The following is a 22,739-nucleotide window of genomic DNA, read 5'->3' on the forward strand; positions in this document are numbered from 1 at the left end:
AAAAAGGGAAAAGAGAAGGAAAAAAAACAAAACAGGGCATCTGAGGCAGAATTACCCTCAGTTCAAGTCCATCCAGAGCTACATAGTGAGTTCAAGGCCAGCCTGAACTAAACAGCAAGACCCTGCCTCAAAACAAATTTAACTAATTAATTAGGAATGTTAATAAAAACTGAAGACAGTTTTACCAGTTTTCAGAAAGACTTCCTCATAGCCTTTGTAAGTTAACTTTCTACCATTTTAAACTAGATTAATTGCTTACTTTATCTAAGAAATAAGAACCAGTATCTAGAATCCCAGCTAAATACTGGTTTCACAGATCTAAGGCTGAAATTCCTTTCTCCTATAAATGTTTACATTTTATTCCATCTTCACTTGAGCATTCAAGAATCCTGGCATATTGGGGACCCATAGTTATGGCTGAATTACATGAAATATTAGGAGTCAAATACTTTTAGGTTGTACCTATATAAAAGCTCACATAAATATAACAACAAATGTTACCCAGGGGTAAAAATGTATTGGTATATATGTAGACTGCAGTTAATTCCTCCTTGTAAAAGGTAAGTCAAACCAGGTGTGGTGGGGTGGCACATGCCTATAGTCCCAGCACTCAGGAGGCTGAGGCAGGAGGATTGCTGCAAGTTTGAGAACAGCCTAGGCTACACAGTGCAGCCTGAACTGCATAGCAAGACCCTGTCTCAAAAAAAAAAAATTTTGTTTTAAAGTTCGGTGGTACAGGGCTAGGGATATACCTCGATGGGGGAGCACTTGCCCAGCATGGCACATTTGAGGCCCTGGGTTCACTCCCCAGTACTGCAAAAACAAACACAAAAAACTTACTGAAGTTAAGTGCTCTAACTTACTAATGACCAATCTTTAAAGGAGAGGTAGATATTATCTAGAACTGACAGGCAATCTGTACAGCTATTTTTCTGAAGGAAAATAAGGTGACAAAACCAAAACTAAAACTATCCACTGATACCAAAGTAAACTTGCTAAAGCCAGATATCAAGGGAGAGAGTAATCCTATGAGCCAAAGAAATCTATTATCCGCTAAAACCTTATTGTTCTAAAAGACTTAAATGAAAATGAAAATGTACATTTTCCTGCATGTCTTACTGATGCTGACAGAGCGGTTAATTTATATTTCCACTCAACCCTCAAAATTTCCCAAAATATCTACCTTTTATGAACCCCCTTGTTTCAGTTTATCTAATCTCCTGACTTCAATGTCTAATGCTAGGCATAGAGGTGCATGCCTGTAATCCAAGCTACCTGAGAGGCTAAGACGTTTATGAGTTCAAGGCCACCAAGGGAACTCTGCAAGACTACCTAATTAAATTAATTTTAAGAACCTATGCCACCTGCCTCACAAGCGCAAGGTCCCGAGTTCGATCCCCCGTACCAAAAAAAAAACCTAATTAACAAAAAAAGGGCTGAAGATGTAGCTCAAAGCTCACTGAGCCCAACTCCCAACTCCCAACATGGGGGGGGGGGGGGTCCTATAATCTCTAACCATACAATTCTGGTCATATGTCCTGAGCCCAGCATATATCTGAGCTCTCACACCTCTCTACCTCTCCTATCAAATGTCATTTCAACCTAGAAACACACATTCAATCAATTAAAACTTATCAATTTGCAACCCTCAGATCATCTTTTGTCATCCTTATATATAAGTGCTAACACTGCAATTAAACCTGAATCCTGAGGTTTTAGTTTAGAAAAAACTCATATATTAAAAGAAAAACAGAGCTTTCAATGGTACAAACAGCCCTCTGTGGCATGCCATGATATAGGTTCACCACCACTGTCCTGATAATTTTACCATGTTTGATAATTTTAGTTCCAATGGTCTTTTTCTATGGTTTCTACTAATTCTTTCTTGTGGTGTCTTCTCACCTCACATGACTAGTTACCTTCGATTCTGTGCTTAACACTGCATTTGAAAAATGTGGAAAAATAATTTCAGACTTGGAATGGTACTATTTTCCAACCTCTTCTCTACTGTACTTATTCTCCACTAAGTTAGGTAATTCAAAAATACAGCCATACTTCAAAATCTCTTGGGGAATTCTTTCCTAGACCCACACAGAGGAATTGAAGTAGAACTGGGTAAAGGATAAACACAAGTTGATGGCATTTTTTTTAAAGTTCCAAGAGAGTCTATCATCCCCCAAAAGTCCAACTATTTACTTAAACCATCTACTTGGCTACCTAATAAAAACTTCAAATTCAACAAAGCCAAAATTCCCTCTTTACCCCACCCTTTCCCAATTTTCCTATTAACCTGGCCAAAGTCATTCTCCTTTTGCCTATATTATTCTATCAGTCTTGTCCTTCCTCTGTTGCAGGGATCTGCTCCTAAGGGAAAAGAGATAGTCAAAGTCTCACAAGAGGAAACCAAGGTCAGATTTACTACTCTGTAAAAGCCAGAACAGAGATCATTTTTGTTACAGGAAAGCTTTTTTTTTTTTTTGGTACCAGAGATTGAACTCAGGTCCTTGTGCTTTCAAGGCAGGCTTGGTGCTACTGAGCTAAATCCCCAGCTCTCAGGAAAGCTTTTTTTAAAAAAGGATAAATTCCAGAAACGGGAGTGGGTGGGTGGGCGGGTGGCTGGGTGTGTGTGCTTGAAGGGAGAAGTGCTTTCTCCTTTAAGTGGTACTTCAGTTCATGAACTTCTTTCCATGATTCTGGTTGCAAACTGAATTGGACGAGAACCAAATCAAACTTCCCCATAAGGGCAACACTGAACCTAAGCATTGAATTTGATTTGGTTTTCATCCAATTCTGTTTGTGACCAGAATTGTGGAAGGAATTAAGTTCGTGAACTGAGGCACCACTTTATTTTGGAAAATTGTTACATAAATTTCATACTTAGCAAAAAATGCAAGCCAAGGATGTCAAATTTTTAAGCATTTTCTTCCGGACATACTATGCCTGCTACAGATTAAAAAAAAAAAAAATTTAAAGGAAAAAAATCTTAAAATGATCTTTTGTTTGTGGGGATGAGTACTGTGGATTGAACTCAGGGTCTTGTGCATTTAAGCACACTCTCTACCACTCAGCCCCACCAACCCTGTGTCCTCTTCTTGGCAATTAAACACAGTACGTCAAGAGAAAGTTTTCCCAATACCTCATATTCTCAAAATGAAAATTTCTTGTTTTCATTACTAAATATGCTGCACACCATTCAGCATTAAAACCTTTATTTGCTTTTACTTTCTCAAAACCTTTCCCCATCCCTTCAAAATTAAAACAAAATTCAAAAACCAACATATCAGCTCCATAACCTCATATACATCTTTTTAAACTGGTTTCTAAAAACTATTTTCAAAAGTTTTTATAATGTTTTGAGAACTTGCAGATTTTTAGACTGTATTTGTCAACCAGGCTGGGGATTTAGCTCAGCGGGACAGCGCCTGCTTGGGCAAACACGAGGTCCTGAGTATGATCCCCATACCAAAAAGAAAAGAAAAGGAAATGTGTCAACCTTAGCTGGGCTCATTGGCTCAAACTTGTAATTCTACCGTTTGGGAGGCTGAGGCAAGAGGATCGCTGTGAGTTTGAGGCCAGCCTGGGCTACACAGTGAGTTCAAGACCAACCTGTACTATATAGCAAAAACCTGTCTCAAAAGAAAAGCTGCTACCTTACCAGCAGCCTTCCAACTTTTTGATCTCAGGACTGTTTTTGTGTGTGTTGGATACTGAGTTAATGGCCAACACATGTTAGATGCACACTATCACTAAGGTTACTTCCCTGCTGGTACATGCCTGTAATCCCAGCTACTCAGGAGGCTGAAGCAAGAGGTCAGGGCAAGCAACTTAGCAAGACCCTATCTCATACTTAAAAATAAAAAGTATCCCTTTTTTTTTTGGTACTGTGGATCGAACTTGGGACCTTGCGCTTTCGAGGCAAGCCCCGGAACACTGAGCTAAATCCCTGCCCCTACTTAAAAATAAAAAAGGATGTAGCTCGGTGGTACATTGTTTGCTTAGCATACATGAGGCCCTGGATTCAATCTCTAGCACCACAAAACCAAAACCAGACCAGGAGGTACCACTTCATACCCCCAGGATGGCTATTAAAAAATGGTCAGATGCCAGACGTGGTGGCACACACCTGTAATCCCAGCACTTGGGAGGCTAAGGCAGGACAATCACTGCAAGTTCAAGACCAGCCTGGGCCACATAGTGAGTGTTCAGGGCCAGCCTGGTCTACATGGTGAGATCCTGTCTCAAAAAAAGAAACAAAAAATAAAAAATAGAAAACAAAAGATGGTCAGGGAATGTGTAGCTCAGTGGGAGAGCACTTATCTAGCACATGCTCAAGGTTTGGGTTCAAACCTCAACACCATCAAAAAAAATCAGTAATAACCACTGGTGGGGATATGGAGAAATCAGAACCCTCATATACTGCTGGTGAGAATGTAAAATGGTACAGTCTCTTTGGAAAAGCCTTTTGGCAGTTCCTCAAAAATTTAAACATAGAATTACCATAAAACCAAGCACTCCATCCCTGGGTATACATTCAAGAAACTATGTATGTCCACCCCAAAAAAAGATACAAAAATGTCATAGCATATTTGTTCTATAGCCAAAAAGTAGAAACAATCCAAATGTTTATCAACAGAAAGATAAATATTGGTATACAATGGAATATTACTGGTCACAAAAGGAAATGAAGTACTAATACATGCTACAACATGAATGAACCTCAAAAACATTATGCTACATGAAAGATGGCAAACACGAAAGGCCATGTATTGTACAATTCTACTAATATGAACTAGCAGGCAAATCCAAGAGATAGAAAGTAGGTTAGAGGCTGTCAGGGGTGGAAGAGAAGTTCATGAATGACTGCTAATAGGTATGGGTTTCTTTTTGGGGTGATGAAAATGTTCTAAAATTAATGATGATGATTGTACAACTCAGTGACTATATTTTAAAACTACTGAATTGTATGCATTACAGAGTAAATTTTATGGTGCGTGAATTATATCCCAATAAAACTATTTTTTAAAAAGATATACAGCATTTAAGGGCCAATATTTAGTAAAAATAATGATTTTTACTGGTGCATATAGATCACTCTTTGATAAAACTGAATTTTGCTCCAAGTATATGATCATCAATACAGCAACTAATAGTACATTTGAAGTTTAAGCCACCATCAGTGAAAGTGTGAACACAATAAAATAAGCAACTCCTTAGCATTGCTATAAAAAATACTATAACATGAAGACTCCTGAAAGGGTTCTTCCACCAGTCACACTGAGCAATGCTGCTCTAAACCCAGCTTCAGAAGACTCCAATTCAATTAGAGGGATTGCCAAATACAGATCTAAGAATTCAGGACAGTTTCAATTTTCTACGCATACATCAAAAATCTCTCTAAAGGAAATTTAAAAAGATAAATCATCAAATGGATGGCAGAAGTTACTGCAATCAATCAATTTAACTCAAATGCCCTTAATGAATTTGGAATCACTGACCCAGAAGGCTATCCTATGTAGTACAATATCTACAGACACCCAAATTCAAAGAGTTACAGTAAAAAAATTCAAGTTGTAGTGCACAACTAAACACTCAATAATACTTTGACATACAGTGTAATGTTAACAGAGTAAAAATGATGCTATCTTTTTAATACTTTATTTAATTCTTGCATAATATTCAAAGAGTAGATTTAAGAAATTTCTACCCACACTTATCAATAGCTATTTCTAGCATACTTAAGTTTTGGTTTGGTTTTTCTGAGACAGATTCTCACTACATAGTTCAGACTGGGCTTAAACAAACTATGTAGCCCAGGCTGGCCTCAAACTCAGGGCAATCCTCTTGCCTCAGCCTCCTGAGTGCTGGGATTACAGGTGTGCGCCACCATACCAAGTTTAACACTTCTAAATTTAAGGCCCACTATCACAGAACCAAAGAATACTAATATTTCTAGCCCAGCTAAGCTTAACACTTTCCCATTGGCTTAAACCACTAGTAGTATACACATGGCTGTCCCATCAGGTGGCTTTGACACTGGTGGTACAAACGGATCTAATCACTTTCATCGATCTTTTTACTAATAAAAACGTCTATAAATGGACCAAATTAGTTGCTTGAATAATTACTGCCCAAATATAAATATTAATATTATTCATACCAGTTTAAAATTATTACAATAATCAAATTTCATTAAATTGTATTTGTGAATAGTTTATCAGTAATTAATTCTCTAAACTTTAACATAGAAATCTTACAAGTATCATCCCATTGCTGGTATATATAATATGCATTTACTGTTGCTATACCTGCATTACATTTTTTTTGGTACCGGGGATCGAACTTGGGTCCTTGTGCTTACGCAACAGGCAGCGAAACCATTGAGCTAAATTCCTGGCCCTACATTACATTTTTATACCATTTTAATGTTTTCCTTAAAGAACTGTAATATGATGACATCTGGTCTGCTACATTAGTGCCTTTCTTCACATTATTATAATCAAAAACTCCCTGAGAAGTGGTACAAGCCACCGGATGGGAAAGTTATGCATATACCACCCATGGTTCAAGCCCAGGGGAACAATCGAATTCAAATCAGAGCCGTCCGGCAACAAGACATACAAATTACAGCCCTGTCATGAATGTGGTGATGCCCATGAACACAAATCCAAACAATTTTTAGTCTAGAAGGTACCCTAGGTATGGTTACCTACTCCAACACCTCATTTCACAGAATGAGGAAACTGAGTTTGTGGGAGGAAAAATACCTGACCAAAATCACACATCTAGCTAGTAGATGAGACAGCTACCTAAGTTTACTCTTTATTCCCAATGCCATATTTTTCACTGTGCCAACCTGATTGCCCAACCAAATATAATGCATAAAATATTCAACCCAAATCACAAGGCCAACCATGACACTAACTACCTGCCAAATAAAAATTCTGTAATGCTTGACAATACCGATCCAATGTCAAAATAAGTACTGAGTGTAACTGGTGTAATAAAAACATGAGTCCTTAACTTCAAAAACTACAAACTTTTAAAAATAGAACAATTTTGAAAAATTTGAAAGATACTTTAATATCTACTTTTACATATAAATACAGAAATATTTATCACCTTTAATGAAAGACTGATACCGATAAATACCTAAAGTTAAAAAAAATTTTTTTCCCATATCAGTGCACTTTTCGTAGCGTATCATTTAAGACTCACCTGCAGGACTGTCAGCATTCTCTCCTGGATGTAGCTGTATACCAGCAGAATCTATAGAGTTTACAGTAACTGTCTGTAGATTTGGCAACTGACCAGTGCTTAGACTAACTGGAGTTGAAGTCAAGGTTCCACCTGCTGCAACTTGACCAAGCGTGAGTGTCTGAACAGGCGTCAAAGTTATTTGTTGGGCAGCAGTGTTCTGTATTTGCAAATTCTGCAAGTTCTGGACCCCTTGTACTTGAAATGTTTGCCAAGTTATCTGTCCAGAAGGGGTCACTGTCTGTGCCTGAATTAAAAAGGTTCCAGGATTCAGCTGCAACTGAAGATTTTGCAAAGCCTGTTGTGATATATTTTGACCACTAGCTTGCACACCATGGATTGTCTGTGGTGTAATACCTTGCACAATTTGGGCTTGACTGGTTGGCTGCTGAGATTCTTGAAGTTGTAGATGTTGTACAACAGGCTGTGCTGTAGAAACCTGAATATTCTGAGCCTGTGTCTCTTCAGAAACAGGCGACTGGATATAATTTCCCTGAAGATCTGAAGAATGAACTTGCCCACTAGAAGTAGTCAAGCTATTTGTGTTTTGTTGGAGTATACCTGTACTATCTATTGTGACAGGCAACTGTGATGACGAGGATGTTGGCACAAATAAATCTGTATCAGTATTAGTTTCATTAATATCAGGAGAAACCCTCTCACCAGTCCTTTCAGAATTGTCTGAACTATCCATAGCTTGTCCTGTGTTTATCAAATGTCCATCGGCATTAATGCCTGCAGTCATTGTCTGAGAACTGCCTGCAAGTCCCAAAGAATCTAGATCGACACTATTGATTGGTACAAAGGTAATATTTCCTGGCAGACCAAGAGGCACATTAGCAACTACCTGCGTTTGGCCAGGAAAAGATGAACCACCAATTGCAACTCCCTGAACCTGGACTTGACCAGTCTGTGGCATGAGATTCTGGATACTAGCAGGAGGTGTTCCAGAGGCAAGTAAAGTTTGATTAGAGCCAGGAATAATCTGAATTTGACTGCTTTCTTGATTTAAACCCCCATTATCTGAAGAGCCTGTAAAACCAATCTGAACCTGCTGACCATCTGTTGACTGAATTTGTGGTATTACTTGATATTGAACATTGGACACTGTACCATTTGATGAATCTGATCCTGGAGCAACTGAAAATATTTGTTGATTCTGCAAATTCTGAAGGGGAAGGACATACTGCCCACTCGAAGTAGCAGCACTTGGAATCTGTACTAGATTACCAGCTTCGTCTTTTATAGTTGTAGGTGTGGCTGACAAAACCTCCCATCGGTTTGGTGCTCCTCCTAACTGTGCAGAAGCCAAATCACCTGTCTGGATGAAAAAACAAAAATGTTGTGATATATTTATGGTATGTTTAAACCAATACTCAAACCTCTAAACTAGTATAAATTCTACTACATGAAAATGAAAGTCATCTTAACACACTGAATTTTTAATTATTTCCTCTAATTTTGTTAGTTATTGCAAAGACAGCCCATCCTATTTAAATGGAGAGAGGGGAAATATTAACCAGAATATTCTAAAATTTTTTTTTGGTACCGGGGATCGAAATCAGGTCCTTGCACTTGCGAGGCAGGCAGTGGAACCACTGAGCTAAATCCCCAGCCCTCTAGAATGTTTTTTATTTTACTTTTTGTTCGGTTGGGTGGGAGTGGGGGTGGGGGAGGGTGGACAGCCAGAGTCTCTCTATGCCCAGGCTGATCTTAAATATATGTGTTCTTGTGATCCTCCTCCCTTAAGACTCCTGAGTAGCTGGGTATACAGATATGTGCCACTGAGCCTGGATACACAAATTAATCTGTTTCCTCAATTGTAATGTTGTACAGTGTTTTTCAAGGTAGAAGTAGCTAGAAGGGATTAATATTACCTCAACTACTGGAGAGTTAAAAGATATACAAGCCACTAAAAATATATGACTAAATCAGACGCACTCCATTTATGAACAGAAAAGAAACATTGGTGCAGAGTTATCGAGTTAGTTGAATTGGATATTATTACTATAAACTTTAAACAATTAGGGCTACTCTTTCATGATATGCATTAACATACTCTAGAATAAACTCATAGCTATAGCTATTCCATTAACAAGCCACCAAACTCATTACCTGTCTAAGAAAACTAGGAAAGAGAGAGATCTTTAAAAACCTTAGTGAGGAAAAGTCATTACCCTTAGACTGCTTAGTAAAGCAAGCTTGCATGAAAAGTTTTTTGACAGTCTGAAAGCTGGGAGACACATACTGTGGTTTTACCTACAAACTGCAAAAGAAAACCAGGCATGAATGTTTTATATTCGGTACACTGCTACAATCTCAGGTATCAACTCAATAGTTTATGGGTTAGGCAAGATTGGAAAATTCCAATGTAGGAAAACAAAGCAATAAATTCCTACATACTAATGTCACATGGTAGTTTATTTTAAAGGGATTAAACACACTAATATCTAAAATTGTTTTAAATGTATATACAAACACACATACATATAAAGGGAAGGGGAGAGGAGACAAGGTCTTGCTATATATAGTCCAGGCTATATATATGCCCTTGAACTCACTATGTAACCCTAACTGGCCTCAAACCTGTGATCCTCTTGCCTCCAGTGTTGGAATTACAGGCATGCACCACCACACCTGACATAGTATATAACATTTAGCCTTTTCTTTTATATGCCAAGTACTGTAAGAAAGCTTGTGGGCCAGGGATTTAGCTCAGTGGTGCTGCTGCTTGCCTCACAAGTGCAAGGTCCCGAGTTCGATGGTCATACCAAAAGAAAAAAAAAAGAAAGTTTGTAAGATTATATCATGTACCCTTAAAACAATTCTACTGGTAAGAGTTATGCCTATTTCACAGATGAGAAAATTGAGGAAAAAAGTCACACAGTTATCAAATGGCCAAGACAGAATTTAAAACTAAGCTAAGCCTAACTCTAGAACCCAGACCCTTAAGTACTAGATCATACTTGCCCTCCATTAAGATCAGGGGTAAAGACACTGGGAATAAGACCCCTATATAATTTAGTCTACCAAAATAAAGCCAATCCTATCTCACTTACATCTAGATCTGTGATTTTCTGTTAACTGCACATCACTAAACAGTGAGAGCATAAAAGTATAATATACCTAGACCAGGACTGTCAACATAGGACACATGACTGCTTCAAGGGATCTTCAAATCCTCTAAAACAGCCTATTAACTTTTGAGAAACCAATTTGGAATGGAAGGGAGATCATCTAGTTTCATCATATTCTCAGTCTGTGACCATAAACAAAGGTTAGGACAAATACTGTTCACCTAACATATCATTCCATAAAATTTAATGCAAATATTAAACCAAAACATCTTCAATTTAAGGAAACTTACTATGTAATTTTTATGTAGTTGAAAAGTGTACCTTTTAAAGGATGAACTACAATTTAATGACTCAATTCAAACATTTGAACATATCTTCCAAAATGAAATAAGCATACTGAATACAATCCCTTCCTTCAAATGGTTCTTACTCTGTCCAAGCAAACATACATATACATGCTATTTATGTACAATATGAAAAATGGCATATACTGGCCATACAACCAAACAGTATGTGAGAACTAGAAGACTAGAAGAAAGTAGGTTTCATATAAAAGGAATGTGTAGTATTAAAACAGAACATTTCACTGTGGTCAGTTAGTAATAGAAGCATTAATTAAAGTATACAAATAACAATATGCAGTTTGGAGTTCAAGAGAGGATCCAGAAAAGGCTTATATTTATAAATGAAAGTAATGGAAAAAAGGACTAGACATTTTTATCAAGGCCTCTAAATGGCCTCACAGATCTTACTAAATTGCTTGGACTTTACCCCGCAAATAGTAAAAGCTATAAAAGGCTTATAAGCAAGTAAATGGTGCAATCATATCTGTATTTTAGAGAAAAAACTAAAGCCCAAGGAAGGAGACAAAGAATGCTGGAAGAGACATGGGAGAGAAAACTGGACCAAGTACAAAACTCTACGCTTAAACTTAAAACTGTAATCATTTAAATACAAGCACTACAATGAAACTTATTAATCTTAAACTTTAAAATGAAGCATCAGAGGGCCAGGGGATGGAGCTCAGTGGTGCTGCACCTGCCTGGCAAGCGCAAGGTCCTGAGTTTGATCCTTGGTACAGGAGGAAAAAATAAATAAATGATTAGACATTAAAGTCACGTCATCCTTCAATTTGGTATGGACACTACATGCTTATGTCAACTTTCTTTACATTACCATAACAATTTACTTTTCATTTCAGTCTTTTGGGCAACTTAAGTAAACCGAATGTATTTACAATCTGTGATCCCAGCACTTAGGAGGCTGAGGCAGGAGGACTGTTGTGAGTTCAAGGCCAGCCTAAACTACACTGCAAGACCTTGTCTCCAAAAAAAAAAAATTCAGCCTAGGATTTAGCTCGGCGGTTCCGCCACCTGCCTCGAAAGCACAAGGACCCGAGTTTGATCCCCGGTACCCCCCCCAAAAAAAAAATTCAATCATTATCTTGTGTTGGGGTGCAGGGAGTAGATACTAGGGATTTAGAGACTGAACACAGGGCCTTCACACCAAGCTACATCTCCACACCGCCTCCCCTTTTTTCCCTCTTGCTATATCTGGCCTTGAACTCATTATGTAGCCCAGGCTGGTCTCAAACTCACAGCAATCCTGTTTTAGCCTCCAAAGTGCTAGGATTACAGGCATATACCACGTCTGGTTCCCCTTTTTTATTTTTTTCAGACAGAATCTCATGAAGTCGCTAAAATGACCAGGCTGAGTTCAAACTTGTAATCCTCCTGCCTCAGCCTGCCAGAGCTAGGATTATAGGTGTGCGCCACCATACCTGGCCAATCTTTATTCTTTTTTTTCTTTTTTCTTTTTTGTGGTGTTGAAGGTTAAATCTTGGCCTCCTACATGTTAGAGAAGCACTCTACTACTCAGCTATAGGTTACTGTTGGAGAATCAACTTAAAACTTTTTCTGGCCAGCATTAAATCTGCACCTTTTGTAAAAGAATACTGTATCTCATGCATAAATTAACTTTACAATACTGGCATTGTCCCTTTTCCTTTCTTTAAAAAAAAAAATCAAACTTATGCCACTAACAGTATTTTTTTATGAAGTAATAATGGCTGTGAACAGCTTTCTACTCTAGAAAGTCCCTGAAAATAAATACAATTCAAACGACAAGTCTAAGTAAATATTGCCCAAGTCACTGTCCTTCCAGAGCTAAATAAAAATAAACTGTAGTAACCATTTCCCTAAGTAATAAGGGTCATGGTCTTACTTTTTTCTCATTGCTGAGACAAAATACCTGACACCCAAAGTTTAAAGGAAAAAGCTTTATTTAATTCAGTTTGTAGAGGTTTCAGTTCATAATCGGCTGGCTCCAAGGCTGGATGGCATGGCAGAGGGGCATTGCAGAGAAACAGTTGATGATGGGCAAAAGGTAGCAAAGCGAGCAAGAAACAAGACAAGACTCTTTCTGTCCTTTATATTGTATCCAAGCTACTGGGATTTGGGTGGTGCCAGACCAATCAGTGGACTGATTTAGTAATCACCCACCCTTAATCCTAGCATCCTTAATCCTGCCATTGCACTATGAATCGATCACATACTCTAGATTCAACCACTTCTGGAAACCCGCACCTCTGATTGCATGAGGCTTTGAAGGGACATCTAGACACAAGCCATACAGCCATTAAATGAAGAAAAAAAACCTGAATCTAAAACAAAATTGTATTTTACAAACTTCTGTGAATAAACGTAAGGTGAAAGGCATATATAAAACACACCAATGAGGGCTAGGCATTTAGCTCAGTGGTTCTGCCACCTGCCTCACAAGCGCAAGGTCCCAAGTTCGATCCCAGTACCAAAAAAAAAAAAGATGGAGGGGCAAACCCCGATAGATAGCTTGCAGCAAAAACAGGTAAGAAAGACAATTTTTTATGTAACAAATTTGCACCTTTAAAAAAATCTGCTAGGCTGGGGATTTAGCTCAGTGGTTCCAGCACCTGCCTTGCAACCGCAAGGCCCTGAGTTCAATCCCTGGTACCAAAAAAAAAAAAAAAAATCTGCTAAACGTTTTTTAATGGAATGGAATGGAAAACACAAGCCCAAATCAGACTTTTAATAATTTAAACTCTAAAAATAAAAAAATAAAAAATTAATAAAAAATAAATTTAAACTCTAGTCCTAGCTAGAACTGTAGAATCATGTGATTTTAGAACAAGACCAGATTTCCTCATGTTAACAATGCAAAAAAATAATTACCTTTCAGGGAGGGACAAAAGAATCAGTCTTAAATTTTATAAACTATTAAGCACCATGCAATTCCAAAGTATCATTATATTACTAAGATTATGAGAACAGACTTCAAAAACATCCATAGATGACTAGCACAATTCTATCACAAACATCATTATGTAATTTATTGAATGGATAAAGGTATTTTACTTTAAAATCATTGCAAAGAAAATGCTAGAAATGGATCGATAAAACTGACTTTGAGGCATTAGAGCCTTCTTTAAAAGAAAAAACTATGAACCAATTTTAAGCCTATTTTTTCCCGTAATTCCACAACAGATAACCCCCAAACATTTCAAAACTATAGTCTTCTAAGCCCATTCATTAGTAAAAATACTTCATCAACATCACACTTCTAAAAAAGAAAAGTATACTGAATACCACATGGGAAAGATAAACTAGACAGTCATCTGACACCAAAAAAGGTATAAAAATGTTCAATGCTAAAACTATTTGGAAATGTTATAGAAACAAAGGAGGAGCCATAAAAACACAACCCAATCAAGTAGTAGTATTGGTTTAGGTGGAAGATTAACTCTACATAAGCTTACGAACTGAAAGAAAAATCCACCAGTGTTTTTCTCACCAACTCTAGTATACTTATTGGACAATTAACAAATAAAACATTATCGAACATGAAAGCTGGTATTACTGTAAAAAGTTGTACCACAAGATAAAAAGGACCACAAACTACAGTAGCCCTGGGGGGCTGGCACCAGAGGGTGGTACCAGCAGTAATGTTGCTATAGTAATTCATTGCAAGGGCATACTTCAGGGCAACTGGACATAAAAATGAAGGAGGTGGGGCTGAGAGAAAAAGAGAGTGAATCTTCTCAGATAATACCTGTGGAAAAGAAAAAAGATAAAATCCACATGAAAGGATAATGAACTTCTCAGTCCCCACAAGTGGCTTTGTGAAAGCCAGAAAGGAAGGAATTTAACTGAAAACAAGAACAAGCTAAAGTGAAGCTAAAGTGTAATAATCAAACTAAGAATAACAAATACTGTACTCAAGTTTCATAAAATCTTCAAGGAACATAATAGAACTCAGTCTTCAATAAATGAGTTAAGACACTATAGATTTTATTTCAATATTAGAAAAATAACCTTTCCTTGAAGTTATTACTCATTTTTTTAGTTCACCAACATTTATATGGTAAACTAATGAACACTATAATATAAGCCAAAGATCAGGCAATGACTTCCATAATATTCATTTGTTCAGTCTCACTGCAGTACAAATGCAGTACAAATAACCGACAAATTCACACAAATGCAATCTAAACAAATTGATACTGGCACAAAGATCTCCTTTTTCTATTTCCTAGTTTATTAGTAAAGTTAATCATACAACTTTTAATAAAATACAAAAGAGCCTTGCTATAAAACCATCTTTAGGAGTAAAACCATGTTGTAGGACATTATAGGCAATTGGTTTTTCAAGGTCCTTTTAATCTTGAAATACCAAGCTAAAGTGGCATAAAGTTCAACTGTATGTACACATTTCCATTTCATTTTAAACACAACGCTACATACAATGTATACTGTACACTGGATCCTGGAGCAGAAAATGGACATTAGTGGGAAAACTAGCAAAATCCCAGTAAGTCTACAGTTACTTTAGTTAATAATATAGCAGTGTTAATTGCCTAGGTTTGACCAATATACTACAGCTATGTTAACATTAGGGGAAGCTGGATGAAGAGCATAAGGTAATTTTCAGTTCTGTGTCTTCAACTTTCCTATAAATCTAAAATTATTCCATAATACTTTTTTTAAAAACACAAGTACAAAAGCTCTATAGACCTCTCGGGATTTCCAATAATTTGAGAAACTAAGATTACCTAAGCCCATTTTTAAATGGAAAAAAATACGCTCATGAACTCATCTAAATTAATTTCTCTTCCATTTTCTGATGTATTTGTTATTGCTAAAGCCAGAATATACAAGGCAGTCTTGCCAACTTTATTCAAAGTGAAAAATTTTATGCACAGGTGCCAAACATACAAAAATAATCTATGTGGGGGGAGGGGTTGTCCTTAAAAAACTGTGTATTTTATTTGACTGCCACATTATGAGGTATCTGACTGATAAATCTCAGATTTCTCAGACTGATTCTAGTTTATGTTCATCTGGCGGAAAATGTGTTGTCAGTAGTGATTTGCTAATTCAGAGAAGACCCTAAAGAACCATGTAAACAACCCTACAACAGTGTAAGGCCACAGTTGGCCAAACTGGAGACAGTACTCTAATCCTGAGTTTGGGACTATCACAGTTTTACCCTTAACTTCCTTCTTCACTTCTCCCCTCCCCCATATGTAAACTGATACCTAAACCTTGTAAATTAAAAAAAAGTTTTTGTTCTACTTGAAATATAAAAAAGCGTAAGAAATGTTTTTCAATTTTACTCCTGCAGTGGTTTACTATAGTAAACATTCAATCTGTTTTGGCCCTTTGGGATTGGAAGGATATAGTTTACATAAAGGTATATGAATCTTTTAAGTTTAACAATGCTTCTCGCAAACGTAATTTTATGCCTTTACACCTTAACCTGCTTACAAAAGCGCAAGACATTAAAACTATTCACACCCCCCACAGTATAAAGTGAAGCATTAAAATTACAAACATACCAAGAATCAACCATTAGCTTAACTTTTATACCTACACATATTATGTATTTGCTATATCAAACAAAACTTTTTGGTCACTGTGACTATTCAAAATATCACTACACTAAACCAATTCCTATAAGCCTCCTCAAAAAATTTAGATTTGAGAACAATTTCAATTATTTTAATAGATGAACACATCTATATATTAAACTAAAGCACCATCAATGATCAAGTGTAAAATGCATAACTGCCAATAATCTGTTCCTAATATTCTATTAAGCCCTCATAACGCACTAGCAGCTCCCCCCCCATTAAACACTTCCAAAAGAATCCCTCTACGTCCTATCAGATTAGCAGCCATACTAAATGAGGTTTTGTCAACCAAATTCAAAGTATGATATGCATTAGCAAGCAAGTAAATAAAATTCCTTACCTGCATTTTTGTAACAGATATTCATATTCAACTTCAATGGTTAAGTATTTAACTCAAATCTCAACGGTCACTAATTAAACATTTCACTTACCCTACTTGAGGACGGAAAACTAGTGCAAATTTGTAGGAGTCTGCAAAAAGTAAAAGTCCAACAATTCTGAACTTAAAAAGCTCTCAAGAATGTTAGTTCCTGCCCACAAAACGACATCAAGAGCAAACTCTTACTTTATATTTTACGATCAACAAGATATATTAACTTCCTGCAGAAAAAAACCTCCAGATTCAAACATGCTAAAAACTAAAGCCACTGCCTCTGCAGTTGATCCTATCCATGGCCCATAGGCTGTGCTTAAAAACGTAGTGTTCGGCGGAGGAGTTTTTGGCAGAATCGGAACTGCTCAAACATCCATTTTGGAGTCCTGCACCCCCACCCTCGGAGACTTCATTTTGTAGAGCTTTTCGGAGCGCGGGGCCGCGGTGACAATTCTGAGAAAGCCCGGGCCGGCTGGGGCTCCACGCGGGGACGCGGGACACGAGGCCCAGGCCCGGGCGGCCCGCGCGTGGAGGCCTCCGGGCGGTGTCGCGGGCGGGCGCGGGCTGGCGGCGAGGCCGCGGCGGGGCGGCGGGGCGGCGGGCTGGCTGGCGCGCGGGACTTACCGCTCCGGCGGCGGCGGCGGGGGCCCCGGCGGCGGCGGCCGCCTCCTCGTCGTCGTCGCCCGGCGATGGCGGCCCTATCTTGCTGCAGGTAGCGGCCAGCAGAGCGAGCGGTGACGGCTGAGTGTCCTACCCCCGAGGGGCGGGTTCAGAGAGGAGACAGGGGAGGGGGCGGCGGTTAGGGCGGGCGGCGCGCACCGGAAGTGCGGCGGGGTCCCGCGCGGCCTCCGGTCCTCCTGCTCTCCCGCGCTCGCGTCCGCGGCGGGCAGGGGCTGCGCCGGCCTCGCCTTCCGCCCGGAACCGGCGGGAGGGCGCGCACCCTCGCACTCGCACCCGCACGGGAAAGGCGGCGATGGCGGCGGCGGGAGCGCGGGCGGGAGGCGGGCGGGCGGGGTCGAGCGTTGGCGCCTCGGGCGGGCAGCTCCCGGGCGGGGGAGGGGCGGGAGGAGGGGAGGGGAGAGCGGCGCGGGGGGAGCGCGGGCTCAGCCGCGCCTCACCTGGGCCGCCGCGCCGTTTCCGTGCGGCTGCTGCTGCTGCTGTTGCTGCTGCAGATACTCCCCGTGGCCGCCGCCGCCGCTGTCCACGTCCAAGGCAGCCATTTCCTCCTGCTTCACGGGCTTTTCGGGAGCTGCGGGCACAGCGCGGGGGTGGGGAGGCCGGCGGGTGGGGAGAGGGAGGGGGCCCCGCGGCCTCGCCCGCGCCGCCCCGGCCCCTTCCCCTCCCCCACCCGCCCCTCGGCGGCGGCGGCGGCGGCGCGCGCGGCTCCCTCCTCCCTCCTGCTGCTGCTGCCCCCGCCCGCCGCGGCTGTAACCCTCCTCCTCCTCCTCCCTCCTCCTCCTCCCCGCGCTGCCCCTGCCCCCTCTCCTCTCCTCTCCTCCCCTTTCCCTTCGCGCCGCTCGCTCGCACTCGCGCTCGCTCCTCTCGCACCGTCAGTCACTCATACACCCGCGCCTGCACACAGGGGGACGCACTCCCGGCGGGCTGGGCCGCCCGCCCCGGGGCCCGGCGGGAAGACGGCGTGGCTGGGGCTGGAGGGCTGCACGGTGGCTGGCGGGGAGGGGAGGCGGAGGGGAATGCGGCTTTCTGCCTCTCACAGACACTCGGTCGCACACTCGGGGCCGGGGGCCGGCAGCGGCGGCCCCAGGCGGGCTGTGGTCGGCGGCGGCGGCAGCAAGGGTTGCTCTCTCTCGGCTTTACGTACCGGTCATAGTGTGTTTAGGGCACCTCAGGCGGGGCTCCCCGCCGCCTTACACATGGTGAGGAGCGAAGGCGGCGGCGGCGAGAGAGGATGCGGGAAGCGGCGGCGGACACGGCCGGAGCGGTCCGGGGATTTTTTTTCCTATTTTGATTGACTGTGCGGGAAACACAAAAGGTGGAGCCTCCAGCCCAAAAGGGGGGAAGAGGGTGACAGCCCGCCCGGAAGTCCCGCCCCTCTTCTTCGCCCTCATTCGCCGTCGCGCTCTCTGTCGGCTGTGCTCATTGGTCCGGGCGCCCGTCCGTCGCTTAGCCAGGCGGCGCGCTTCCTGTTTGCCCCCCGGGTGGAAGGGGAGAGACAAAGAGCGGCCGAGGCGGCGTATGTTCCCGAGACCGGCCACAGCTCGTCCGTTACCCCGCTGTGCCCGCCTCGTTTGTCGGCTGCCGCTGCCAAGCCCGAAACGCAGGCCTCTTCCACTTTGCTGGCGCTCGGAGCGGGCCCCGCCAAGCTGTAGAGGAGCTGAGCTGGGGAGGAAATCCGTCCCCGGTGGCTCGAGCTCCACTCGACGTTCTTCCATCCTGGCGCAGCCTCGGCGGGTTCTCCCCAGGGCCTCGCGCGCTCCGAGCCGCCGCTTCCCGGCGCTGCCAGGAGGCCGCCGCCGCCCAGCCCCGGGGTTCTGCCGCCGCCGCAGCTACTGAGCAAAGCAGATCCGCCCCACGGGCCCGGGGGGAGGGCGCTGGTATTGGGGGAGACACCCCCTCCGAGGCTGGAGGAGGATTGTCTCCTCACACTTGGAGCTCTCGGATTCTCAGTGGAGCCATCCCGTTCCCATCCCCCTAAGCCCCAGGTTTCCACCTTCTCCCACTTTCACGTACCCAGGAGGCAGACGGTTTAAAGCCAAAGAAGTCTACTCACCTTACATATGGGAAGAGACCTTTAGTTCTGGCCAGTGGCACCAAGACACAGACTTAAAAGTATATTTTGTTTTATGTGGAGCAGGTATATGTCTAAAGACAGTCTCTTCATTTTAAAAAGTCAGTTTGTTGGACATACATTGTTTCCTGCTTCATCATCTTAATACCAAGTCAGGTGTTACCTCCTAAAAAATATTAGTTAACAATTCCCTGAATCTCACTGAAGTTCCCTCCACCCTCCGACCATTTTTAGTTACACTCTATTTTTAAATCTTGATTTATTTCATTGGATTAGGTTAACTGTCCTTTCCTCCTTGGCTTCCTTGAAATATCTTACTGTCATCCTGGGGGAAAATGCTCAGGTTTTATGTGTGTGTGCTCTGCCAGACATCTCTGTCTATTATCTGTAGGTGTGGTTGCCAGGAAGAGGTTAAATTCAAGAAATGGTAACTCCTGAAAAATCAGTGTCCAATTATTGTGATGATACTTTTGTATAATAAATGAGGTTGTGCTGGGAGAATGAGGTTGTGAAGTACAAGCACTTGAACTAGATTTTGTGTCCACTAACTAAAAAAAAATCTTAAATCTACTAGAGACTGAGTTTGCGTCTCAGTTCCAAAACACATATTTGCCACCTATGCTCATAGAATGAGAAACATAGCGGTACTTGCCTCCTAATTGTGCAAAGATAAGATTTCCAGGGAATTAACTTAAAAGCCACATACAAACAAGACCCAAAATCCTGAGTTCAAGGACAGAATTCATCTCTTCTAATATTTAACCAGAAGAATCACTTAAAAGATTTAAGTAGTACAAATGGTGTGCTATTTTACACGTACATTTTTAAGGGAAAATAAAAGTCATAGAATAAGCTCAGGGTGGAACAGAGAAAAATGGGTGTCTTCAAGAGCAGGAAAGATGGAAAGGAGTGGAAAAGAAGGACTCGGTTTTACCACTCTTATCTTTACGTGGATATGTTGGATACAGGATAGCTTTTAACCGGAAAGGGGTATTGCAGACATTTTCAGGTGTTTTTCCAGGAGTAAGGCTATGTTGTATGGGTGTAAATCACCCTCTCTGTGTCCTTGCAAAGGGTTAGTCTAGTCACCATAAAAAGCAAAGTACTTAGCCATGAGAATTGAATTCATCTCTTGTTGATGCCAATTGACAAATGACTTGAGAAATTCTTCTTCTTTATTTCCATAGACCATTCTGAAACACTTCTGGCCAGGTGTGGTGACTGACACACACCTATAATCCCACCATGTGGGAGGCTGAGGCAGGAGGATCGCCACAAGGTCATGGCCAGTTTGGGCTACATAATGAGTTCAAGGCCAGCCTGAACTACAAAGCAAGACCCTGTCTCAAAAAACAAAACAAAACAAAAGCACTTCTAATCTTCCTGGAAAAGAGAAAATAACATACCTGAATTCTGCTCTTGATGCTATGTTCTTAAATGACACAGATAGCAAAAACATCACTACTACTGTCCGGTCAGTGAACTTCCTCAAACTGCACTTGACTTACTGCCACTGAGAATCTTAAAATGGCTGGAAATGTAAGTAGTTTCTTGAAAGATCTCACTGAAGTACTGTAGTCAAATCATGAGATATAGTTTAATTGAAAGACACTTATTTTCGGGCCCGGGATTTAGCTCAGTGGTTTTGACGCCTGCTGCACAAGCACAAGGACCGGAGTTCGATCCCCGGTACCAAAAAAAAAAAAAAAAAACAGATACTTATTTTCTTAGTAGAAGGTGGTCTCTTAATGGCACATATTTCTATTTTTCCATAGGAACCTCCAAGGTGCTTAAGAGAGAGAAGCACTGTGCTGAATATTTTTATGTCCTCCTTTCCCACATGATTAGAAGGCACTCACATACAGAGATCTGATGTCACTTTATTTTTCCTTACCCACAGTACCCTCTTTTTTTTTTGTAAGTTTTTCTTAATTCTATGGAAATCTGATAAACTTTGAAAGTCCTTAAAGTCATCTAGGCACCTACTGACTCAGAGTCTGTTTTCTTCTCTACAAAGACATGAGAACACAATACTGCTTAACGTACATCCACAAGAGCCAGTCATTCTGTATTAAAAACCAGCTCAGGGCCAGGGATTTAGCTCAGTGGTTTCGCCGCCTGCTATGCAAGTGCAAGGACCTGAGTTCAATCCCTGGTACCAAAAAAAAACAGCCAGCACACAGGAGGTGAGCCACTCCCAGCACACAAGAGGAGGCTTCCAGGCCACCATATGACCCCTGCCAGCAGAGAGGAGGTGAGCCACGTGGGCACCAGCAGCACTCCCTCCCCCTTCAAAATGAGAAGACATGTAAACAAGTCTCAAAACCAGACTTCCAGATCACCTACAGCAACCCCAAAGGGAAACGAGATGGAACACTGATACTCAACCACCTGAACTCCCTGAACTGGCAACTAAAGAGGATCTGGAAAAAATGAAATCAGAAATAATTTCTCAGATAACAGCAGAGATTGTGCTCATAGTGCAAGACATGATTAATAAATCAAGAGGAGCTCAGGAACATGATGGAATCCCAACATAGGAAACAAATAGAATCCATAAAACAGATGCAAACATTTCCAGAAGAGTAAAAACTCCATTGAAAGTCTATGCAACAGAATGAGCCAATGTGAGGACAGAATTTCAGATATAGAAGATAAGATTGCAATTAGTGACCAGGAAAAGAAAAATTGCTTTAAAATTGTAAGAGACCACGAGAAATCAATCCAGCAGCTGCTAGAAGATGCAAAGAAGAATAACATAAGACTGATTGGAGTAGGGCCGGGGATTTAGCTCAGTGGTTCCACCACCTGCCTCGAAAGCCCAAGGACCCAAGTTTAATCCCTGGTACCAAAAAAAAAAAGACTGATTGGAGTCAGTGAAGAAACAGGAGAGAGTGCAGATGACATTAAAAAAACTGTTCACAGAAGTGATGGCAGAAAACTTCCCAAGGAGGGGAAAAGAACTTGACATACAGATAAGTGAGGCATATAGGACTCCAGCTAGCCTTGATCAAAAAAAAATACACATAGGCATATAATTGTTAAGATTCCAGAAATCCAACAGAAGAACAAAGTTCTACAAGCAGTTAGAGAGAAGAAACAAATCACATACAAAGGAAAGCCCATCAGAATCACAGCAGACTTCTCAATGCAAACCCTCAAAGCAAGAAGAGGTTGGAATGATGTATTTCAAGCCCTAAAGGAAAACAGCCTCCAACCCAGATTGATGTACCCTGCAAAACTATCTTTCAAAATTGATGGAGAAATAAGACACCTTCATGACAAAGTGCACCTTAGGAACTTCATGAATACCAAACCAGCACTCCAAAACATTTTAGA

General features: G+C 41.2%; 1 protein-coding gene across 4 annotated transcripts in view; it reads right to left on the minus strand.

Annotated features, from left to right (window-relative positions):
* Sp3 (Sp3 transcription factor) overlaps positions 1–18,647 on the minus strand; it is a 48,405-nt gene extending 29,758 nt beyond the window's left edge. For 2 of the 4 annotated variants that reach the window (XM_087200499.1, XM_087200514.1), the window contains exons 1-4: positions 18,474–18,647; positions 17,770–17,900; positions 17,276–17,401; positions 7,216–8,575 (exon numbers count right to left, since the gene is read on the minus strand). In XM_087200499.1, the coding sequence (XP_087056625.1) occupies positions 7,216–8,575; positions 17,276–17,401; positions 17,770–17,900; positions 18,474–18,480 (1,624 nt within the window). In that variant the 5' untranslated portion in view covers positions 18,481–18,647. Of the gene's footprint in view, positions 1–7,215; positions 8,576–9,431; positions 9,682–17,275; positions 17,402–17,769; positions 17,901–18,473 lie in introns of those variants that run through there. The other 2 variants (XM_004857693.4, XM_021238557.2) reach the window with 2 other exon arrangements.
* Between the last annotated feature and the right edge of the window lie 4,092 nt (positions 18,648–22,739).

Source organism: Heterocephalus glaber, unplaced genomic scaffold, assembly GCF_053883595.1.
Source record: "Heterocephalus glaber isolate CG9 unplaced genomic scaffold, H.glaber_assembly_v1.0 deba00000347, whole genome shotgun sequence".
NCBI lineage: Eukaryota > Metazoa > Chordata > Mammalia > Rodentia > Bathyergidae > Heterocephalus > Heterocephalus glaber.